At 36.6% G+C, this 19,998-nt stretch overlaps 1 protein-coding gene across 1 annotated transcript in view; it reads right to left on the bottom strand.

Moving 5' to 3' along the window:
• The window catches only part of cyb5r4 (cytochrome b5 reductase 4), a 64,820-nt gene extending 44,822 nt beyond the window's left edge, over nucleotides 1-19,998 (bottom strand). Inside the window, exons 1-7 of the mRNA XM_088625725.1 lie at nucleotides 19,501-19,998; nucleotides 16,039-16,192; nucleotides 13,677-13,777; nucleotides 13,121-13,205; nucleotides 7,378-7,416; nucleotides 7,036-7,087; nucleotides 2,034-2,091 (exon numbers count right to left, since the gene is read on the bottom strand). Coding sequence (XP_088481851.1) covers nucleotides 2,034-2,091; nucleotides 7,036-7,087; nucleotides 7,378-7,416; nucleotides 13,121-13,205; nucleotides 13,677-13,777; nucleotides 16,039-16,192; nucleotides 19,501-19,575 — 564 coding nt within the window. The 5' untranslated portion in view covers nucleotides 19,576-19,998. The remainder of the gene's footprint in view (nucleotides 1-2,033; nucleotides 2,092-7,035; nucleotides 7,088-7,377; nucleotides 7,417-13,120; nucleotides 13,206-13,676; nucleotides 13,778-16,038; nucleotides 16,193-19,500) is intronic.

Genomic DNA, 19,998 nt, shown 5'->3' with positions numbered 1-19,998 from the left:
ATGCGTGGTAATCTTCATATTGCCTTGAAAAGACTTTGATTCCAGCCTTTAGGAAAGTGTCTGAGATGAGGCCCTGTGATAAGCAAAATGTCCTGACACCAACTAGGACCTCATAAATGGCATCCAATTAGAATTATCATCCAATTTCCAATTCTGCCCAAGACTTTCTCTTCAACAAGTGAAATCTTGCGACTTGTGAACAGTAATTTTCAATGAATTATTTGTATATTATAACTAATAACTATTTGTTACTCCAATTAAATTAATACAGCTGGAATACCATTACATTCAGTGTTACAGCTGCACCATTTGAAGTGAAAGAAGAGTTTCTCCTCACTTTTTATCTCATTTGCAGACTGAACCAAATTCACTATTTTGTCCACAAACTGTTGGAAAGCCACCTATGATTGAATCTAAGTTGATTTCTATCCATGCATGAAAAACTGAGCACAGGGCAACACTTAGCACAAAATTTTTCTGTGCCATCGGACATCTTTAGCACAGAGTTAGTGGAAGAGGACTGGACAAAGTTGTAAATGTTATGCACACAAAGACACATTCTGTTCAATATGTCATTTAAGGGGTAAACACCCATATACTTCTCTAAGAAACAGCAAACTGTAGTACTGGAGTTTAACAGTTGGCTAGATTTATGATGCAGGAGTCCAGTCAAATATAACTGTTGTGGAATGGCATTATCCCTCAGAAGTAAATGAGGGCGAGACCAGAAGCTGCAGGTAACTGTATCCTGTGTATTTATATCTTCTAATTTAACAGTAACACCACCCATCACTTGCCTGAGATTTCTAAAATAAAAACACAGGTCTCTCTGACAGGATTTTCAAAGCTCAATCCACCTGGCCAGCATGTTGTTTGTATGAGTATAAATTCAATAACCACATCAGAAATCTCAGAAATTAGACTATTATTCTAAACACATTTTGATTAAGTTTAGTTCATGACAGTAACTGAATACGTACTTGTCTTTGAGGATATAAACACTGATTAATTGTATGAGTGATTTAATCTACAAGGTTGACAACAATTGTTATAGTCAATGTATTATAAGTCTGATTTTATTAATATCTTTGCACCCTTGAGTGAATGATCAGCCATTTGTATCAAGGGAGACTGATTCACAATTATATTGCTTTTGTTGTTTTGCTATGCACACTCTGTTGTTGTGTAAATAAAACTACACAGTATTTATTTTGAATCCATGTGCCTATACTGCTTTTCATCTTATTCAACTGGTTTCCTAGCTCTAATTGTTTTAAAAAATTCAACCTTCACATCGCAACAGCAGCAAAGGAAAACTTACATTCAAACAGATCTTGATTCAGGACAAGGTAAACATCCACAAAACTAAACTTAACGCGGTCAACATTTCCAAGTAGCAAAAACATATGTTCTAGATATACGACAGTAGTAAAACAAATTAAAAAAAGATTAACTGTTTATACTGATCCATCATTTTCCCCCAAACAATTTAGAAATGCAAAAGAGGCAAACAAAATGTTACACTATGTAAATAAAAAACATTTGTATCAAAGCTAGTTAAGTTAAAATGGTGCAAATCATTGGTGTAATCTTGTTTATAGAGCTGTTGCTGACTGAGAGCAGCAAGCACTTCTTTATACAAAGGATTCTGGGAGTCTAGAATAATGTTATTGAAGTCTATACTCTGGGATCCTTAAGGTAACAGTGGGTTGAGACCCTCAGACTGCTTAGTTATTAGCAACCATGTGAGCCAGAAGAGGCAAAAGGCTTCTCGCTCGTAACTTTTCCACAGATATTGTGTTCTAAACATGTAGCTGATTCCAATTTAGCATAAAGCCTTTGTCTACTGAATTAAAAGTAGAATGACATCTTTAATAAACTGATATGACAAATAATTATTGACACATTAAGGCAGAAGATCAATAATGACAGTAATAATAACAGAGATTTAGAACGTATTCAAAAGAAAACAATTTAACACTTTCAATTGAAAGCAAACAAAAACGGCGTCTTAGCTGTAAAAACTGTCATACCTTTTGCTTTGTATATACAACAATAGTGATAGTTGTGTCTGTTTGGAACCAGTCATATCTGAAAAAAACAGATATAAATTATTTTAATATACATGTTGAATACATACACACAACTATAGCTTATTACAGCACATATATATATATAGCTTAAGATAAAGGACTACCCAAGATTCTTGTATTAAACGTTTATCACTGGGTCTGTTTTTTTTAGCCTCTTAGTCCAGTTCAGCATTTTCTTTGTATGGCAATAGTACATTCTTCCTTTAACTTGCCCAGTTCTCATAGTCATTTTTCCTCTAGTCCATTCACTTCTTTGTCATATCTCATTATGTAACACCACATGTACAATATATAGGTATGCATATACAGTATGTGTAGCCAATGACTGCACAGTCATCTGAATATTTCTTACATTCAGGCCCTGTTGTACATCCATGTGTCACATAAAAGCACTAAGACTTTTCTAAGGAGGAACAGGCATTTTTCAAATTATACCCTGACAATTTGGAAATATCAATAGTTTCTTTACAGCTCGGCTAATTTCAAGCAACTCTTCTACTTCATGAATAAAATTAAATGAAAATGAATAAAGACTGACAGGGGAGCTTTCTTCTCTTGTTTACGTACCAGATGCAACACAGTATGTCTCCTGTGTATCTTCAAGACTTACTATCCTCATATATACCAGTTTGCTCACTTGTTTGGCTGGCTCTAAGCTCCTCAATATACCAGCGACATCACATTGTAAGTTAGGGGACCGAGCCTTTTCTGCAGCCACTCCTAGTCCTTGGAATACACTCCTTGATCATTTTTAAAATGCTATAAATCTCACCTCAAAATGTACTTGTTCAGGTGACACCAATGCTGATGCTTTTCATGTTTTACTTAACAGTCTGTCAGATTTTATAAGTTGGATGTCTCAATTTTTAACAACCTAATCAAGACAGCTGTTATTAGAGTCTTACTAACAGCTTTTCCTTCTGTCAGCCCTGAACCTGCAGTATGAGGCTGTGTTGCCTGTGGTGTGTTAAAAGATGAGTGGTTTGAAGGTAAGTTGGTCAGTCTAAGCTCTTGAAGTCTGCATGTTAAAATGAATTAATTAGTTACAAAATGCCCAAACTCTTTACTCCTTTTCAACAGAAATTCAAATTAAATCGGAAATTTTTAATCACCTTTTAAAACATAAAATACAGCATTTTTCTGGTTTTAAGAGCTGCAATTTTGTTTTATGCAATTTCAATGGATTTACATTTTACAGTTTTCTGTTTTATTGCATTATGCAATTCTTATATGTTTGTATGTAAACGCCTTTTAATTGCTTTGATGTGAAGAGATCAAATTACAGAAGAATTGTTTGTGTTATGTGACTCCACATTTAAAGTAAATAATGTTGTTGAGTGCTACAAAAAAAGCGTGAGCTTTCTAAAGGAAGAAAACTAAGGCTAAAACCAGATTAAGTGTGACCTTTCAGGTTTTAACTTCCAATCTTTTCAAAGTAACTGCAATGTCAGTCAATTGCCTGGGTTTGTAACATAATGAGTGACCTAAGATTTGTAGAGCTTTTGTTTCCTTCGGAAATAGCACATATGGTTTGTTATATGAAACTGTATAGTGATACAGGCAGCAAAACGTGTTTTATTTCTTGAATAGAAATACAGTAAAAAATGAATTTGTGCACTAGAAGACTCGGCAAATGAAATCAGTCCAAGTCTGCATTTCTGCCATTACATTTTGGAAACACTTCAAATTCTTTGGTATTGAAATTTACATGACATTACAGTTAACAACTTTAGTAACTTCAATTTCAAAACAAGTAGCTTCAGTCTTGAAAAGACTGTCTTATTTTTCCCACTCTTTTCGAGCTCAGGTTTCCATAATAAAAGGGAATGACCTTGTTTGGTTGAATGTTTTATTACTATTATTCCTCTCTCTCCTGAGAGTCTATTGGAATAGACACCATTTTAGACTTTCAAAATTGATATGAAAGGTGAAGTGACTAAATTCTCCAATCTACAGTGTAAAACATCTGCAAGGAGCTTTTGCCAAACAAACTTTTCTTTTGTTTTGAGTCTATTGTTTGCTTTAACCTTGACTAGAACCCTCCATATAGGTATTTGCTTTAAGGAAGCCTGGTCATGCCATATAGATTTTGTACAATAAAACAGTAATTAGAAGTTTAATTAAAATATATTAGTATAGGAGCCTTCCTCTTTTCAATCTGGACAGAGAGCTTTATCAATAGACTTGTTTATAAAGTCTCTTATTGCCACCTGCAAACTTTTAAAGGCTTACTGTTCCTTTGCACATATACTTCTCAAAAACGATATACAGAAAAGGCTATTCTTACCCTACATTTGCCTGTAGGGTATTTGTTTTTGGTGGTATCATTCGATTTTTCTAAAAATAGTTTGTGAAAATACTGTGATTAATGGATAAATGGTTATTTATTCATCACTGGTGTATTTAAATGGGTGAGAGGCCAGATACCCTCCAGTCAACAAGAGGGTACCATGGAATCAGGCCGGCACCTGTCCAATTACTGTTTTCCAAGTTTTATTTTCTGTCCTCTTTTTATTATCTGTACCTGTAAAGCACTTTGAGTGGAGTGTCCAGAAAAGCGCTATATAAGTGTAAGCAATTATTATTATTATTATTATTATTATTATTATTATTACTGTAGGTGAGTAATAATAGCGAACTACCAAACAGCATCTACATGGAAGCCCTTTCTGTTTTCTATTCCTGGCCTGCCACTCAGATGGCCTCTTCCACAACAGGTAAGTGCATGCATTCTTTATTTTTTTACAGTCTGACAACAAAATGTAAAGGCCATGCAAAGGCATCTCATTATAGAGAGCACAATGGATTCACATATCAGCACATGTCTTTAATAAGGATGGCCTTCACTTGTTCCAGGACTTCTAATTGCAATACTAGCTTACTGGCTCTTTTTTGAGTTTGTACGTATGTCTGCCTCTACAATGCTTCCTCTACAAAGCATCCATGGTGTTAATGGGCCAACAGTGAGGCACAGGGCTCCCCTTATAGTGGCTAAACCATAATTTAGGAGTCTTTAAGGAGAAACTTAGAGGGAGGTAGATTTTGTTTTCTGTTTTATTTTAAAACTAAGACTTGTTCACAGACAATGATTCAAGACAGATTTTAATGATATAGAATATATGTCTGCTTAAAAGTAATTTAATTCTTAATAATAATGTGGCAGTAAGCTCTAACACTGACATTGGGAACAGCCGTCGGTTAATAAAAGATCATGTCAGCCAGCCATGAGGATATTAAACAAGGTGAAATGTTCAAGAATTATGCTACATGCCAGCAGCCATATCACCCTGCAACTCACAACTGGCAACCCACTGAAGCTAAGCAGGTGTGAGCCTGGTCAGTACCTGGATGGGAGACCTCCTGGGAAAAACTAGGTTGCTGCTGGAAGAGGTGTTAGTGGGGCCAGCAGGGGGCGCTCACCCTGTGGTCCATGTGGGTCCTAATGCCCCAGTATAGTGATGGGGACACTATACTGTAAACAGGCGCCGTCCTTCGGATGAGACGTAAAATCGAGGTCCTGACTCTCTGTGGTCATTAAAAATCCCAGGGTGTTTCTCGAAAAGAGTAGGGGTGTAACCCCGGTGTCCTGGCCAAATTTCCAATTGGCCCTTACCAATCATGGCCTCCTAATACTCCCCCTCTATGAATTGGCTACATTACTCTGCTCTCCTCCCCACTGATAGCTGATGTGTGGTGAGCGTTCTGGCGCACTATGGCTGCCGTCGCATCATCCAGGTGGATGCTACACATTGGTGGTGGTAGAGGGGAGTCCCCATTACCTGTAAAGCGCTTTGAGTGGAGTGTCCAGAAAAGCGCTATATAAGTGTAAGCAATTATTATTATTATTATTACATACGTGGGGAAGGCTTATTTTTCAAAGAGTCCCTTTGTAGATTGTGTGCATTTGGGAATCTGTACGTGTTTTAATGTTGGAATGACATTTTTAACCTTTTGACCACTGTAAACTTAATTATAAAAGATATGTTCAGTATGAGGAGCAGCAGCTGCTTAAAGTTTCCTACATACAGAACAAACAGCTCCATCATTAAAATCCATCATAACTACATACACTGTTAATGTCTGTAAATTATTTTTTAGGGGTTATGAATAAAAGCTGCATTTTCAAACTGAGTATAGAAAGAAATAAAAATGTTGAAATCTAGAGCTCTCAGGTTTTTTCGAGAAAAACAAAGTATCTGAAACAAAACTCCAATAAATATCAGAAACAGTAGTAAACAGAGAACAATAATTTAACAAAAGCACTGCTAAAGCTATTGGCAATTATAATTTTGTGAATAGGTATAATTCATTATTTACAAGTCACTAGTAAGGATCATTTTTGCATATCAATGTACAGTCAATGTACAGTTTTCTTAATAGGCTCATAATTGGCCAGATTAATAATCTACTCCTTTATCAAGTGTGAATTATGTAATATGCTACATCAGGCCTGATTCAAGATCAGTTGTCTTAATATGAGAAAGTGAAGCTTCATTTTACTATTACCGTTCTTTCTAGCCTGTTTGGATGTTAGTAGTTTACTCATCCAAGGGTGTCATCCAGGATGCCAATAAAACTTCCTTCAACAACAAACAGTAGGTGGTATTTCACATCCTCTCGACCTTCCTCCATGGAAGTGGAGACCAGAACAGGAACAGTTACATACTCGTCATACCATTACTAAGCTACATAATGATGTAAAAAATGACCTGAAGACTTTCACTCATTAGAAGTCATCTCTGCAGTGGAAAAAGTACACCTTAAATGCTTGTCTTTCTGGAGAACACAACCTGCAATCATTTGTCCTTTCATTTCTTACCTAGCGCAGAAGAGAACTCAACTGTAATATCACAAAAGTCATACTAAAACGAAACATAAATATGTACTTTAGACTGTAGTAGGAAAATGAGATGACTGGAATGTTGTGGATTAAAAACTTTACCTAGGAGTGATGTCTTTGGAAGAAGGTTCAGGTTCTTCTGCTACAGGGACACCTGAGAAAAGATAAAAGTGAAATTTTAAAGGTAGTGCTTAAATGTAAAAAACAGCAATTCCAAAGCCTACAGAACATCCATAGAGAAGACTCTAATTCTCTACTTTGCTTTTATGGAAAATTGTGGATGAAGGACATGGTAATTTAAATGATCAGTGAGGTATTAAAATTATTAACCGTTTTGAAAATGTTTTAACACGTGGTAATAATCTATAATCATAAATGAGTCATACATGAATAAAACGTCTTCAATACTACGGAGTACTGCATTAAAAGTTTAAAAATAATTACCAATTACGAGTTGCTTCTGTCCCTTTGCACTTGAAGAATCTGTAAAGAAAAAAGTCAAATATGATTATGTTATGTAAGCTTCATGTGCTCACACTAGAAGACTGCCATTATGAAACCCCTATTACTAGAATAAATCAGTAATTAACTATATTCAAATCCAAAAATTGTAAGAACATAAAATATGCTCTTATATTTTCTTAAATAAAAGCATAATCAAAATAAATACTTTCCATTTTACATAAATATATTTTTACAATTTTAAAATATGAACAGTAAAAAGCCCCTTACGAATTGAATACTGATAGAATTCAGAACATGTCCAACTTCAATAATTTACATTTCCAAGTGTCAAGTTGCTCAATTTTGAAACACAATTTCATATTCATTGAGAACTGATCTGCAGCTTGGGTAGAAAAAAAGCTGCCATTCCAGACTAAAGGCAACCTTATTTTACAAAGCAAGTCAAGTCTTGTGTCCCATTATAATAATTATCTATTTGTTTTTCTCTTTAATTTTGTGGGTTGCAAGGTCACATTAAAGACGGAAAAATGTCTGACATGATTTATCTTGATATCTGGCTTTATATCACAAAAACCTGCAATTTCAAAAAGGGTGTGTAGACTTTTTATATCCACTGTAAATGCAAGAAAGCTGGTCAGCTACTCTTCCTACGAGTCTAGCATCATGCCTCGAACTAAGGAAACATCAGAAGAATTGAGGAAAAAGGTAGTGGATGCTCAACAATCTGGGCAAGGCACAAGGTTATAAAGCCATTTCAAAAAGATTCGGACTCCATAAATCCACTGTTAGACAAACAGTATACAAGTGGAGGGCTTTAAAAACAATGGCAACCCTCCCATGAAGTGGACGTCCTCCTAAAATGTCACCCAGGGCCACAAGGAGAGTAATAAAAGGGGTAAAAGGTAATCCTAAAATAACATCCAGAGATCTACAAGCCTCCCTAGCTGCCTCTGGAGTAGTGGTGCAGAGATCAACAGTAAGAAGACCCCTGAACAGAAATGCCATCTATGGAAGGGTCGCCAGGAAGAAGCCTCTTCTGTCAAAAAAGAACAAAGCTGCCCCTGCGAAGTTTGCCAGAGACCACCTGAACAAGCTTGTAGAGTTCTGGAAGTATGTTCTCTGGACAGATGAGTCCAAAATTTAACTATTTGGGCACAACAAGAGGGCCCATGTTTGGCGAAGAGCCAACACAGCCTACCACCAACAAAACCATATCCTTGCTGTCAAGCATGGTGGTGGGAGTGTCCTTGTATGGGGCTGTTTTTCTTACTCTGGCCCTGGGCAACTTGACATAATTGAGGAAATCATGAATTCTGAGAAATATCAAGGAATTCTCGAGAAGAATTCTCGAAAACTCCAGCTGGGCACAAATAATTATAATAATATAATTATAATAATAATAATCATCATCATAATAATTGCTTACACTAATATAGCACTTTTCTGGACACTCCACTCAAAGCGCTTTACAGGTAATGGGGACTCCCCTCCACCACCACCAATGTGCAGCATCCACCTGGATGATGCGACGGCAGCCATAGTGCGCCAGAACGCTCACCACACATCAGGTATCAGTGGGGAGGAGAGCAGAGTAATGAAGCCAATTCATAGATGGGGATTATTAGGAGGCCATGATTGGTAAGGGCCAATGGGAAATTTGGCCAGGACGCCGGGGTTACACCCCTACTCTTTTCGAGAAACGCCCTGGCATTTTTAATGACCGGAGAGAGTCAGGACCTCGGTTTTACGTCTCATCCGAAGGATGGCGCTTATTTACAGTATAATGTCTCCATCACTATACTGGGGCATTAGGACCCACATGGACCATGGGGTGAGTGCCCCCTGCTGGCCCCACTAACACCTCTTCCAGCAGCAACCTTAGTTTTTCCCAGGAGGTCTCCCATCCAGGTACTGACCAGGCTCACACCTGCTTAGCTTCAGTGGGCTGCCAGTTGTGAGTTGCAGGATGATATGACTGCTAAGTGGATGTTTCAACAAAACAACAATCCTAAACATTCAAGTCCACTGAAGAATGGTTTAGGAAGAAGAGGTTCCGTGACCTGGAATGGCCAAGCCAAAGCCCTGACCTGAATCCTATTAAAATGCTGTGGCAGGACCTGAAGAGGGCTGTTCTTGCAAGACATCCTTCAAACCTCACAGAGCTGGTGGAGTTTTGTAAAGAGGAGTGGGGAAAAAATCCCTCCAGCAAGATGTCAGAGACTGATAATTGGTTATAGGAGGCAACTGTGTAAAGTTATTGCTGCTAAAGGAGGTGCCATAACCGCTAAAGTTAAAGTTAAAGTTATTGAAAGTTATTGAGTTAATGAAGTGATTCATTTAATTTTGCACACAAGAATACCTGGTGATTTGTTAAATATCACAGTCTAATAATCTATGAGTTCAAATCCATTTTTATGTGTGGGAAGTCTTTATTTAGGACATTTATTCAATGTATTCATTAAGAGTTCATATTCATATAATATCTTTATAATATCTAAAATAATGACCACTTTGAAGGGCTCACAAACTTTCAAGGATGACTTTATGCAGTTTCAAAGTAGAAAGTTAGTGTTTATTTAGCAGTTACAAAAGACCCAAAGCATAGGAGATTGATCCACCTGTATGTTTTATATACTATATATGTATACATATATATTTTGACTACATGGTATACAGTTTAAATTCTAAAAACAAAAAACAGGACTGTAGTTAAATTATTACATTTTGCCCAGTAAATTAAGATTTAACATTAGTTTAATGGGTTAAGAACTAGGCTATAAAAAATTATAAAATACTACATAACTCAAAATTGTAATTAACTGAATGTATTTTACACTTTCCATTTCACTTTCACTCCAGTGAGACACCCAGCTACAGCATGTCATTTATTTGTTTCTTCAGGACAGGCGGTAAGTTGTAAATGTATTTGAAAGACAGAGATAACCAAAAGATTATCTAACCTAGATGGTTAATTAAAATCACTAATCTACAGGCAAGGCAGTTAATCCATTTACAGTTTACAATAAAGCTGAAACTTTTTAATTAAATGCAAGCTGTAACACAGAAATACAATCTCCTGAAGAGTAATTACCAAAAGTCACTTGTCAAAATGTTCACAGTCATCTTAGTCTTAATTTTCTAAAATATAGTAGGTAAGCAAATAAATTACATCATCAAACAATATAAAAGAGACCTGTCATCTTTTGCTTCCCTGATTATTGCTTTTGCTTCAAGATTATTTGAGAAATAAAATAAATTAAAATAAAGCCAACTTCATTTCCAAATTTTAGGGCTACAGCATTATATTTTTATTTTAATCGTATTGCCCTTGTGTTGTCCTAACTGCCCAAATACAGAGTTATTCCTAACTCAATCAGAGCCACTGTCGGACTATCTCAAACTTCGTGGTACCCATTGAATTCAGAAGTGCTAATCATCTTTTATTATAAAGATGTCCCCCAGGTGATTTCCTTTCCACAAAAGAAGGTTTGGGTAACATGAGCTGAGCTGCCATGCAACAACCGTTGATGAATATAACATGATGACTCTCTTAAAGTATAATAACATTCTTAGTTCTCAAGTTTAAAATTAATGTAATCCTGTCTCCTCAAGTAGCAAAAACAAAAGGCATAAATTCTATCCAAGGAAAGACACGACTATAGCCTTTATTTTTTACTATTTCATTTTCATTAACAAACATTTTTTTTACTATGTGAAAATAAGTAGTGCTGGTACAGACATCAGTGTTCAGCTAAGCCAGAAATCCTGAGGAACAACACACACGTGAAACAACTACACTGTGAAGCAGCTGAACAACTTGAAAAGTCAAAAGGAGATTCGAACTTCAAAATGTGGAGAAAATAGATTTTTGTTCAGCTATGATCTGAAAATTAACTTTTCCAGATGAGTAACACAAAACATCAAAAGTAAATATAAAAGCTGTTCTAAGAACTCAATACTTTAGCTTATTGTTCTCATTGCTAAATGTTTTACCGACCAATTTTGATATGCCTTTTCAAACCTACCAAAATGTGATGGAGAGAAAATAACCCTTTACAACCATTTGTGAAGATGACATCACAGATATGCTTTGACTTTGACTGAGAGATAGGAGCAGAACTCCAGGTAGAAAAGTAAGGTGAAAATAATAAACTGGACTGTAACAGGAACTTTCTGAAGATATACCCCATTATATTTCAGAAATATGATTCACCTACAAATAGTCTTAATGAAGACTGAAAAAGCAGTTGCTTGCCAGTTACCCGCTTCCATGCTTGGTATATGTATTAACATGAAATGCATTGTAACTTTAGGAGTTGCACTTGAACACTCATTAACATTTTCATTTACAGTTGGTGTTTATGTTAGCAAACATGCAAGCATTTCCTTGTCTTTCCTGTTAAAATACTTTTAATGGGGCCATTTTTGTGGGTTTTCCGATTGTACATGCATACACCAATAATTTACAAGGAAAAAAACACTTATGAAAAGTGACCTGTTTTTACTTTAAGAGAAAATAACCCCAAAATGGAGATTGGCCCTTCATCATAACTTACCTGTGGGGCATTTTGGAGACTGTTGTCTGGATAGATAGTAAATTCCACTGAGCAACAGTCTTTCATTATTCAGTGAAGCACGACACAGACAGCAGATGAGCCCATTAAAATTCTCCATGCAATTCTGACAAGCTACCGAGACCTTGTATGGACTTTGAGAGTGGCCTTCACTTCATAGCAAATTCTATTTTGCTTTGTGAATCTTGCTATAAAAAACTTTTGATAAAAGACAACCTTTTATGGTTCCTCAAAAAGAATATGCCATTTACATCATGCAAGGTACTAAACAGCCCACCTTAAAACAATAAGCTGCATCCAATACCTGCTTGAACTTTACCATAATAAAGAAATGTGCTCTCTTCATTAATGTTAGAATATTTAAATTACAGAAATCTGCTGTATGCAGGCTACACCAATGTTTCAAGAAATTCACCAAACCTAAGAAATGCGGTTTTGCTTAAACATCATGAAGACACACTATCTTTTAACTGTACTGTTTAAACAATTGGTCTAACCTGAAGGACACACTTGGGCATTCAACAGACTTGGGCAATTTCAATACAGTAAAGTGTTTTCAATACAGCTAAGTGTTCGTACTTCCCATTAAAATACTCTATTCTGTAAGTTTCTAAGATTTGTAACATTTTTTTTGTAAAGAACTTTGAATAGCCACTTTTAAAGGCACTATATAAAATAAATGTTGTTGTTTTATTGATAATTGGCACTATCTCAATGTGTAAACAACTGTCTCTTATCTGATCATCTCACCTGAGGCTGTCATAATGGCCAAAGATCTAGGTGATCAAGTGGTACTCACCATTAACATACACTAAACTAATTATTAATCATTAAATCACATTTAATAATAATAGTAATAATAATATAATCATTCCCAGTGAAGTCAATAAGCCAGCTGTTTAAGTACACAGGTGTATCGATACACTCTCCATTAAGCTTACAGTATGTATATAAGTTTTACTTTATTTAACACATTAACAAGAAAGTAGTAAAGAAAGCGGAACTGGTGTTTTTATTTTTATTCTCCGTTCTTCGTGTCATTTAAAAAAAAGTTAATTTTGTCCTAACAACAAAAAATGTTAACTGAATAAAAAGCTATATACATCCTCCCTTAATTTATAAAAATCTCATATCTACAGATATATTACCTTTAGATCCTGTGCTAGGTTTCACAGCCATTCTGCCCACAAGACATTCCTTTAGCATGGATTCGTAATTAACCCAGCGGTGCACCTAGAACAAAATTAAAACAAGTGTGTTACACATACACAGAGCACTATGAGAAATACTACAGTTATAAGGGCAACACCTAAAGGAACACAAAATACATAGGTCTAAAATCAAGTGTGAAATCAGAAATCTTCTCTCCTATGCTTAATAAATTATTGAGAGCCATATGAATGAATCAGACTTTTCATGTGAATGTTTACAATATCAACCAAACATAAGGAATTGTGCTAAAATGGAAGGCAGCCTGTTGTCACTGTAAAGATTCAGTACTGGTAGGGTGCTTTAATGAAGCTCATGTAGACCTGGGAGCAATGCTGTGCATAGCTGCTTAAAAGACACCGATTACTTACAACTGTAAGGAGCTGTGACGTATGGTGGAAAAAAAAGGCAGCACCCATAAATCACAAGCCAAGCGTGCGCTCTCCTGCCAGCATGAGGAGAATCTGCTTGTGCAGGTCTGATCGGGTGACGCACCTGATCGAACAGGTCTGTGCCATCTGCTCCTGCTGCCCTCATCAGCTCCTGCTCTCCCCCGGGGTGGTACTCCATGTAGGCACTCACATTGTACACCAGGCCTGCAACAGTGAAGACTTCTTCAGCATGTTAATCAACCGACACAAACTCACTTACTCAAAGACATAACGGAGGGAGCTAATGAATGACACCTCCAGAGAGCTGTGATGAATGAAATTATCTAATTATGAAATTATGAAATTCGTGAATGGAAACGTTCAAAACACTGTTGGCTTTTGACCAACATATTCTTCAACATTCATTCCGTGGGATTGATGCTCTCAATGTCCTTTTCTGAAAATAAACCACACATATTAAGTTCTTATAAATCATAAACATTAATGGATTCAATACTCTCATTCTCTTCTTAGAAGTGAGAAAAGAGTAAATAGGTTTTTCTTCTCTCAGTTCAGCACTACCGCTATTAAAGTGAAAATACGACATCTGCTGTTGAGACGGGACATTGCAGGGATTCATTCAGGTGGCTTGCACACATCTGTTAATGGTGAGCATCATCACAAAGTGCTGGACAAGACATCAGTGTGCTGCTTTCCACCTCAAAGATGAAATAACATTTAGTCACGGGAAATTATTGTTCAAAAATTGTTTTGAAAAACTCGAATGGCAGAATTCAACTTATTTCCTTAATTAGAAGTGGCTCACACGCAGGCCTGCACGAGTGTATTTCCTCTGAACGCTTATAATAATAATTAATAATTGCTTACACTTATATAGCGCTTTCTGGACACTCCACTCAAAGTGCTTTACAGGTAATGGGGTCTCCCCTCCACCACAACCAATGTGCAGCATCCTCCTGGATGATGTGACGGCAGCCATAGTGCCCCAGAACACTCACCACACATCAGTTATCAGTGGGGAGGAGAGCAGAGTAATGAAGCCAATTCATAGATGGGGATTATTAGGAGGCCATGATTGATAAGGGCCAATGGGAAGTTTGGCCAGGACACCGGGGTTACACCCCTACTCTTTTTGAGAAACGCCCTGGCATTTTTAATTACCACAGAGAGTCAGGACCTCGGTTTTACGTCTCATCCGAAGGACAGCGCCTGTTTACAGTATAGTGTCCCCATCACTATACTGGGGCATTAGGACCCACGCGGACCACAGGGTGAGCGCCCCCTGCTGGCCCCACTAACACCTCTTCCAGCAGCAACCTTAGTTTTGCTGCTTTAGTTTTGGTCTCTGGATGGGAGACCTTAGGAGGTCTTCCATCCAGGTACTGACCAGGCTATTGTCATTGAAATACTGAGAAAACCTTCAGAATTGAGGACTGAAATATACAGGAGTTCGCTACCACTGTGTTTAAGTGTGTTATTCTGAAGGCAGTCATGCCTTTATGAAAATGAAAGGTAATACAAACAAAATCCACACAAAGGAGTTACTGATGTAAAGACTATTTACAACACTTTCTGACAGGAAACAAGAGGCGCAAAACATAATGAGCATTTAAGCTCTACGCACTGTTAACAAATACAAGTAATTGATTCATATAGGACATACACACATGTACTTCATTTTCAACACAGAGAAGCCAAAACCCATGAAAAATGAGAATGTCTCCAGGTCATGATGAAATACATTATGAAGCAATTCAGCAGATAATGACAAATACTTTATTTCTATTATGACTGTAGCTCCCTTTTAAAGGCAGTGATAAATTGCTGCCTGAATAAAAACGTGCTCTTGTGTTCACTTTAATAAATGTAGCTTTTAAAGAAGAAGATTAATGGCTGTTTGTACAAAACCTGCATCAGGACAGTACATGAGGCAGTGGGTTTTAAAATACAAACACAGCAAGGTCTCTCCTCACAGGCCCTCTAACAGAACAACATGAACCTTTGTGCTGACACATTTGTGCTATGCATACAACTGTATTAATAACTAACAAAATTCTTAGAACCCTGGGGGTATTCTGCATTTTTTGAGAAAACTCAAGAGAATCAAATATTCAAATGTTAAATTATACTGTATATGAAAACATAGTTGTAGAAATCGTGCATACTGTAGGTACAGGACTGTCTTCCCTGGAAATACAAATGAAGTAGTTTGAAAGCATTCCCATGCATTGACTGCATTTGCATGTGTGCAAAATTCATCAAGTTGCTTGCATGCTGGAACTGGTAACTAGAATCAAACACTCAAATAAAACTAATCCAAAAATCAAACTGAATCAGGATGAATGATGCATTTTTAAAGCCGTCTTCATACATAACGGAAACAGCCTCAGTGTTCCCCCCTGCAAATGAGCACACACCCATTGTGCAAGCTTCAAATCAATACATTTTAAAAAGCTGTCAGCCACCTCGTATGCAGATCCAGCAGTCATCCCTTTTGTTGTGAGATGCCAGCTCCTCCTCTGTCACATCAATTAACTTCCCTCGGAGGCCTGTTAGGTCTTTTCCACTTTTTGCTAGGCGAATCCAGTCCATTAAACTCCGACCGGGCTTCAGAGGAACCTTCCAGACAGACAAGAATTATTTAATACAAAACAATTAAAATGCACAGGAGTGTTTTAAAGAACGTTCTAATCCATTCCTCATTCACTCCATTCATCCATTTCTAATGGTTTTATCCAATACAGGGTTGAGGGGCAGCCAGAGCCTATCCCAGCAAGCAACAGGGATCCCGGCACGAGGCAGGATACACTCTGGAAGGGACGCCAGTCTATCACAGGGGAGTTACACAGACACACACACTCACACCAGGGCCAATTTTCCTAGAAGACAATTAAGCTACCACTATCTCTGTCAACCTTGGGAGCACCAAGAGGAAATCCACACGAACACGGGGAGAATATACAACCCCCTTGCAAATAACACCCCAGGAACTGAACCCAGGGATCCACTGGGTTCACAATAAGACAGCAATGCTAACCATACTGCCCTAATTATAATTACAGTAACAAACATAGAGAACCTAATATTCCTAATAATGTTATTTGTAGATTATGATATGTACAGAACATTTTGGTATAGTACCAAATGGTGTTTTTTAACCAAAAGTTAAAGTCTCCAAAGTGGAACTGGGAATAAGAGTTCTAAACACACTACCAGTCACCTGCATCACAAAGAAACATGAGGTTTGATACTGATGCACTGCTCTAGTCTCCTGATCTTAGTTCTGTAGAAATATTACCCGATCAGTTCACCAACCAAGTGTAAAAAAGTGTAAAAAAGTGTAGAAGTGTACAACCAGTGTGAAAAGGACTGAATAGATAAAAAAAAACTTTAAAACAGCACTCGCAGTGCAACGTCGTGTACCCAGTGTTTTTAACAGCTGCACTTGCTGATAATGGGAATGTACTGAAGAAAAGGTTTAGTACTACAACATGAACAACAACATGGTGTGTTTCCAATTTAGAAGGATATCACATTTCCATAGGAATCAACAGTGAAATCTATCTTTTCAGAAGTGTTTTAAGCTCGTCCAGCTTGAAATTAGACTGATTGTCCAGGAGTCCTATGATAAGTTGCTACTCATTATTTCCAGTTATGACAGCATATGATACCTTTACACACACAAGTCTTAATATGGAATAAAGGGTATCCGATTAAAAAAAACACACAGCCAGTCTCATAAAGACTTAAACAATATAATGCAGAAAAAGTAAACAAAAAACTAAAAGAATTACATATCTGCATTAAAAGGATGAAAATAAATTAATCTTAGTCATTCTTCTTATCTACACATTCTTGATTTTCTGGAGACAAGTCCTATTTCAGGATGACACTGTGCTAAAAAGCAATAATAGATTCCAGCATCTTGGACAGGGGAAATACAATAAATTGAAGACACAGGCTTGCACGCACAACAACAGAAACAAAACAACTCAAGTAGGAAAGAGCACTTTTCTATGAATCTTCTGAACAGACACAGAAGGACAGTTTCCACATGTTCTTGTCTTTTAACAATGATTTTGTGCCTCAGATATGAAGGCGGTAATTGAAAACTGAGCTCAAAATTCTTGTAAAAAAATCATGTTGCGTAAAACAACAGTTATAGTAAGTGATGTTTGACAGAACAATAATCTATTCGACAGCTGATTGTACCACTCAGCTTTGCAGTGAACAACTCAGAATGGCTGTGCAGACAGTGATGCACCACTATATGATTAAGCATATTTTTATTGCATATGACTAATTACCTTACACTGTATTTTGGTTATTGTTGCAAATAATGACATGTAGTTGTACAACTGATTTATCTAAGTTTTCGGTGTATGGTGTGAAGCTCTTGGCACATTACAATAAAGTAGGCTACACTGCAGAAAAGTTTCAAGAAGTGAATGACAACCCTTTAGAGAATCTTACCTTGAAAATGTATTCAAAATGTTTGGGCAACAGAGTACACATAGCATGTAATATGCAGACAAGGATCAAATTAAGAGAATGTACCCCCATGTGTGCCTTTGTTGCTTTCTAATGCACACACTTCACCAGACATGTCTTCCTTATCTGTCATCTCACACTTTGATACACAGTGCCAAATGATCAAACTCTGAAAACTCACTGATGTCTGAAACCCGAGAGCGGGTATCACACTAGGCCACAGGAAGGAATCGCAAAAGCACACAATTAGATTAGTAAATCTCTGCTGATGGCTAAGTGATGTCTCGCCACAGTATCTTGCAGTTACAAACCAGACAGTACTTCCCCAAATTTCAGTTACAATCAATACAAACAACAGATAAAATGGGAAATTCTGTAAGTTTAAATATCAAATTAAGCTACAGTGGTTCCTGATAGCATGAAAAAATGAACTAATCCTTATGTCATCTCACTGAATACAACAAAGCCTAAAATAATATAATATTTAAAATAACTACAGTACAGACAATTATAGGGTTTCCTACTGAGTTCTTTAATTAATGTAATAGTTAGGAGAGTGAAGATATGCAAAGCTATTAATCACTTTGTACTATGAATATGTAATACGCGTCTTAAATAATATAGTTCAAGTAGGTCAAGTAGTCACACCTCACACCTGAAGAAGGCTCCACTGCCGAAACGTTTTGTTTCCTTTCTTTTCAGCAATGGAATAAACCTGTTACCTGTTCCTTCAACAATAAAGGATGAGCTGACCTAACGTGCAGATTTATGAATTTCAAGGGAATAAAACAAAGCCAGTGTCTTAACTAAACCATATTATACCAAGTACAAGTACATACCTCTTTTACAAATAAAAGCAGTTTTAAATTGAACAACTTGTACTGTTTGTACGGGAGTGGTATTCTGACACTCCTGTTTATCCCATAACAGTGCATTTCCGTAAGAGTCACTTTCCAACAAGGCAACGCTTTAATAGGGACGTGGACACAATTTGTATAGAAGATAAAAACTAAGACAATTTACTTGCAGTATTCAGACATTTACTACATGTGATAAACAGTATACTGCGTTATCGGTGTAAGTTTTTTTGTGATTATTTTTTTGCACAAGACAAGAATGGAGGGAGGAGAGCCAAGTGGGCACCCTAAATTTAAAGCACATTAAATACTTGAAAGGAAACTGTATTAACATTTTAACAAACATGAATAAAAGATCTGTAATAACGCGTTAAATAATCTTCAGGACACCTCCTTAATTACACTGAGCGGCTTACGTTTTCATAATTACTACACCCAAACATAGCTTATTGTACACTCATCGAGAACTAATAATCTTGACATTGATTAAACAGGTTTACATACATCACAACAAAGTAACACTACTTAGTAAATTAACCCAGCGGTTCATCACATTTTAACGATAAGCCTTAAACTTACCTTACTTCTCCCAGATGAAGATACTCGCTGCTGGGAGCTGGCAGCTGGAAAGGACTGAGATGGTACGTTCAGCATTTTTTATTTTAATTAATATTGACGATAGAACTTCTGAGACAAAACTCGAAATCCTAAAATTGTAAATGACCAGCAAGTATCTGATGTTTAAAAGAGCATCTCTAATTTAGAAAGTCCGTAACAGATCACAGAATAAATAAGGAAGTAAATCAGAATAACTAACACATTTCAAAGAGATGTTCATTTTTATTCGAGTTGCATAATTAGTTGAAACAGTTCAACATTTAATAACATATATCAGTTCGGAAAGTTAAGCTACCACTCTCAAATAGTTTTCGTCGTCCACCATATTGTTTGTATGGTGTGTTTATAGGACCCGTCTTAAATGTTGTATTATACGGTCAAACAGACTTAAATAGAAGTACACTTGCACTTCCTTGTTTTTGAAATGCAAGCACATTTCTAGTTTCCCTCTATGGTTCT

Source organism: Lepisosteus platostomus, chromosome 3 (assembly GCF_059453375.1).
Source record: "Lepisosteus platostomus isolate fLepPlt1 chromosome 3, fLepPlt1.hap1, whole genome shotgun sequence".
Taxonomy (NCBI): domain Eukaryota; kingdom Metazoa; phylum Chordata; class Actinopteri; order Semionotiformes; family Lepisosteidae; genus Lepisosteus; species Lepisosteus platostomus.
Note: the sequence above shows the minus strand (reverse complement) of the source record. Positions and strands in the feature narration are given on the sequence as shown.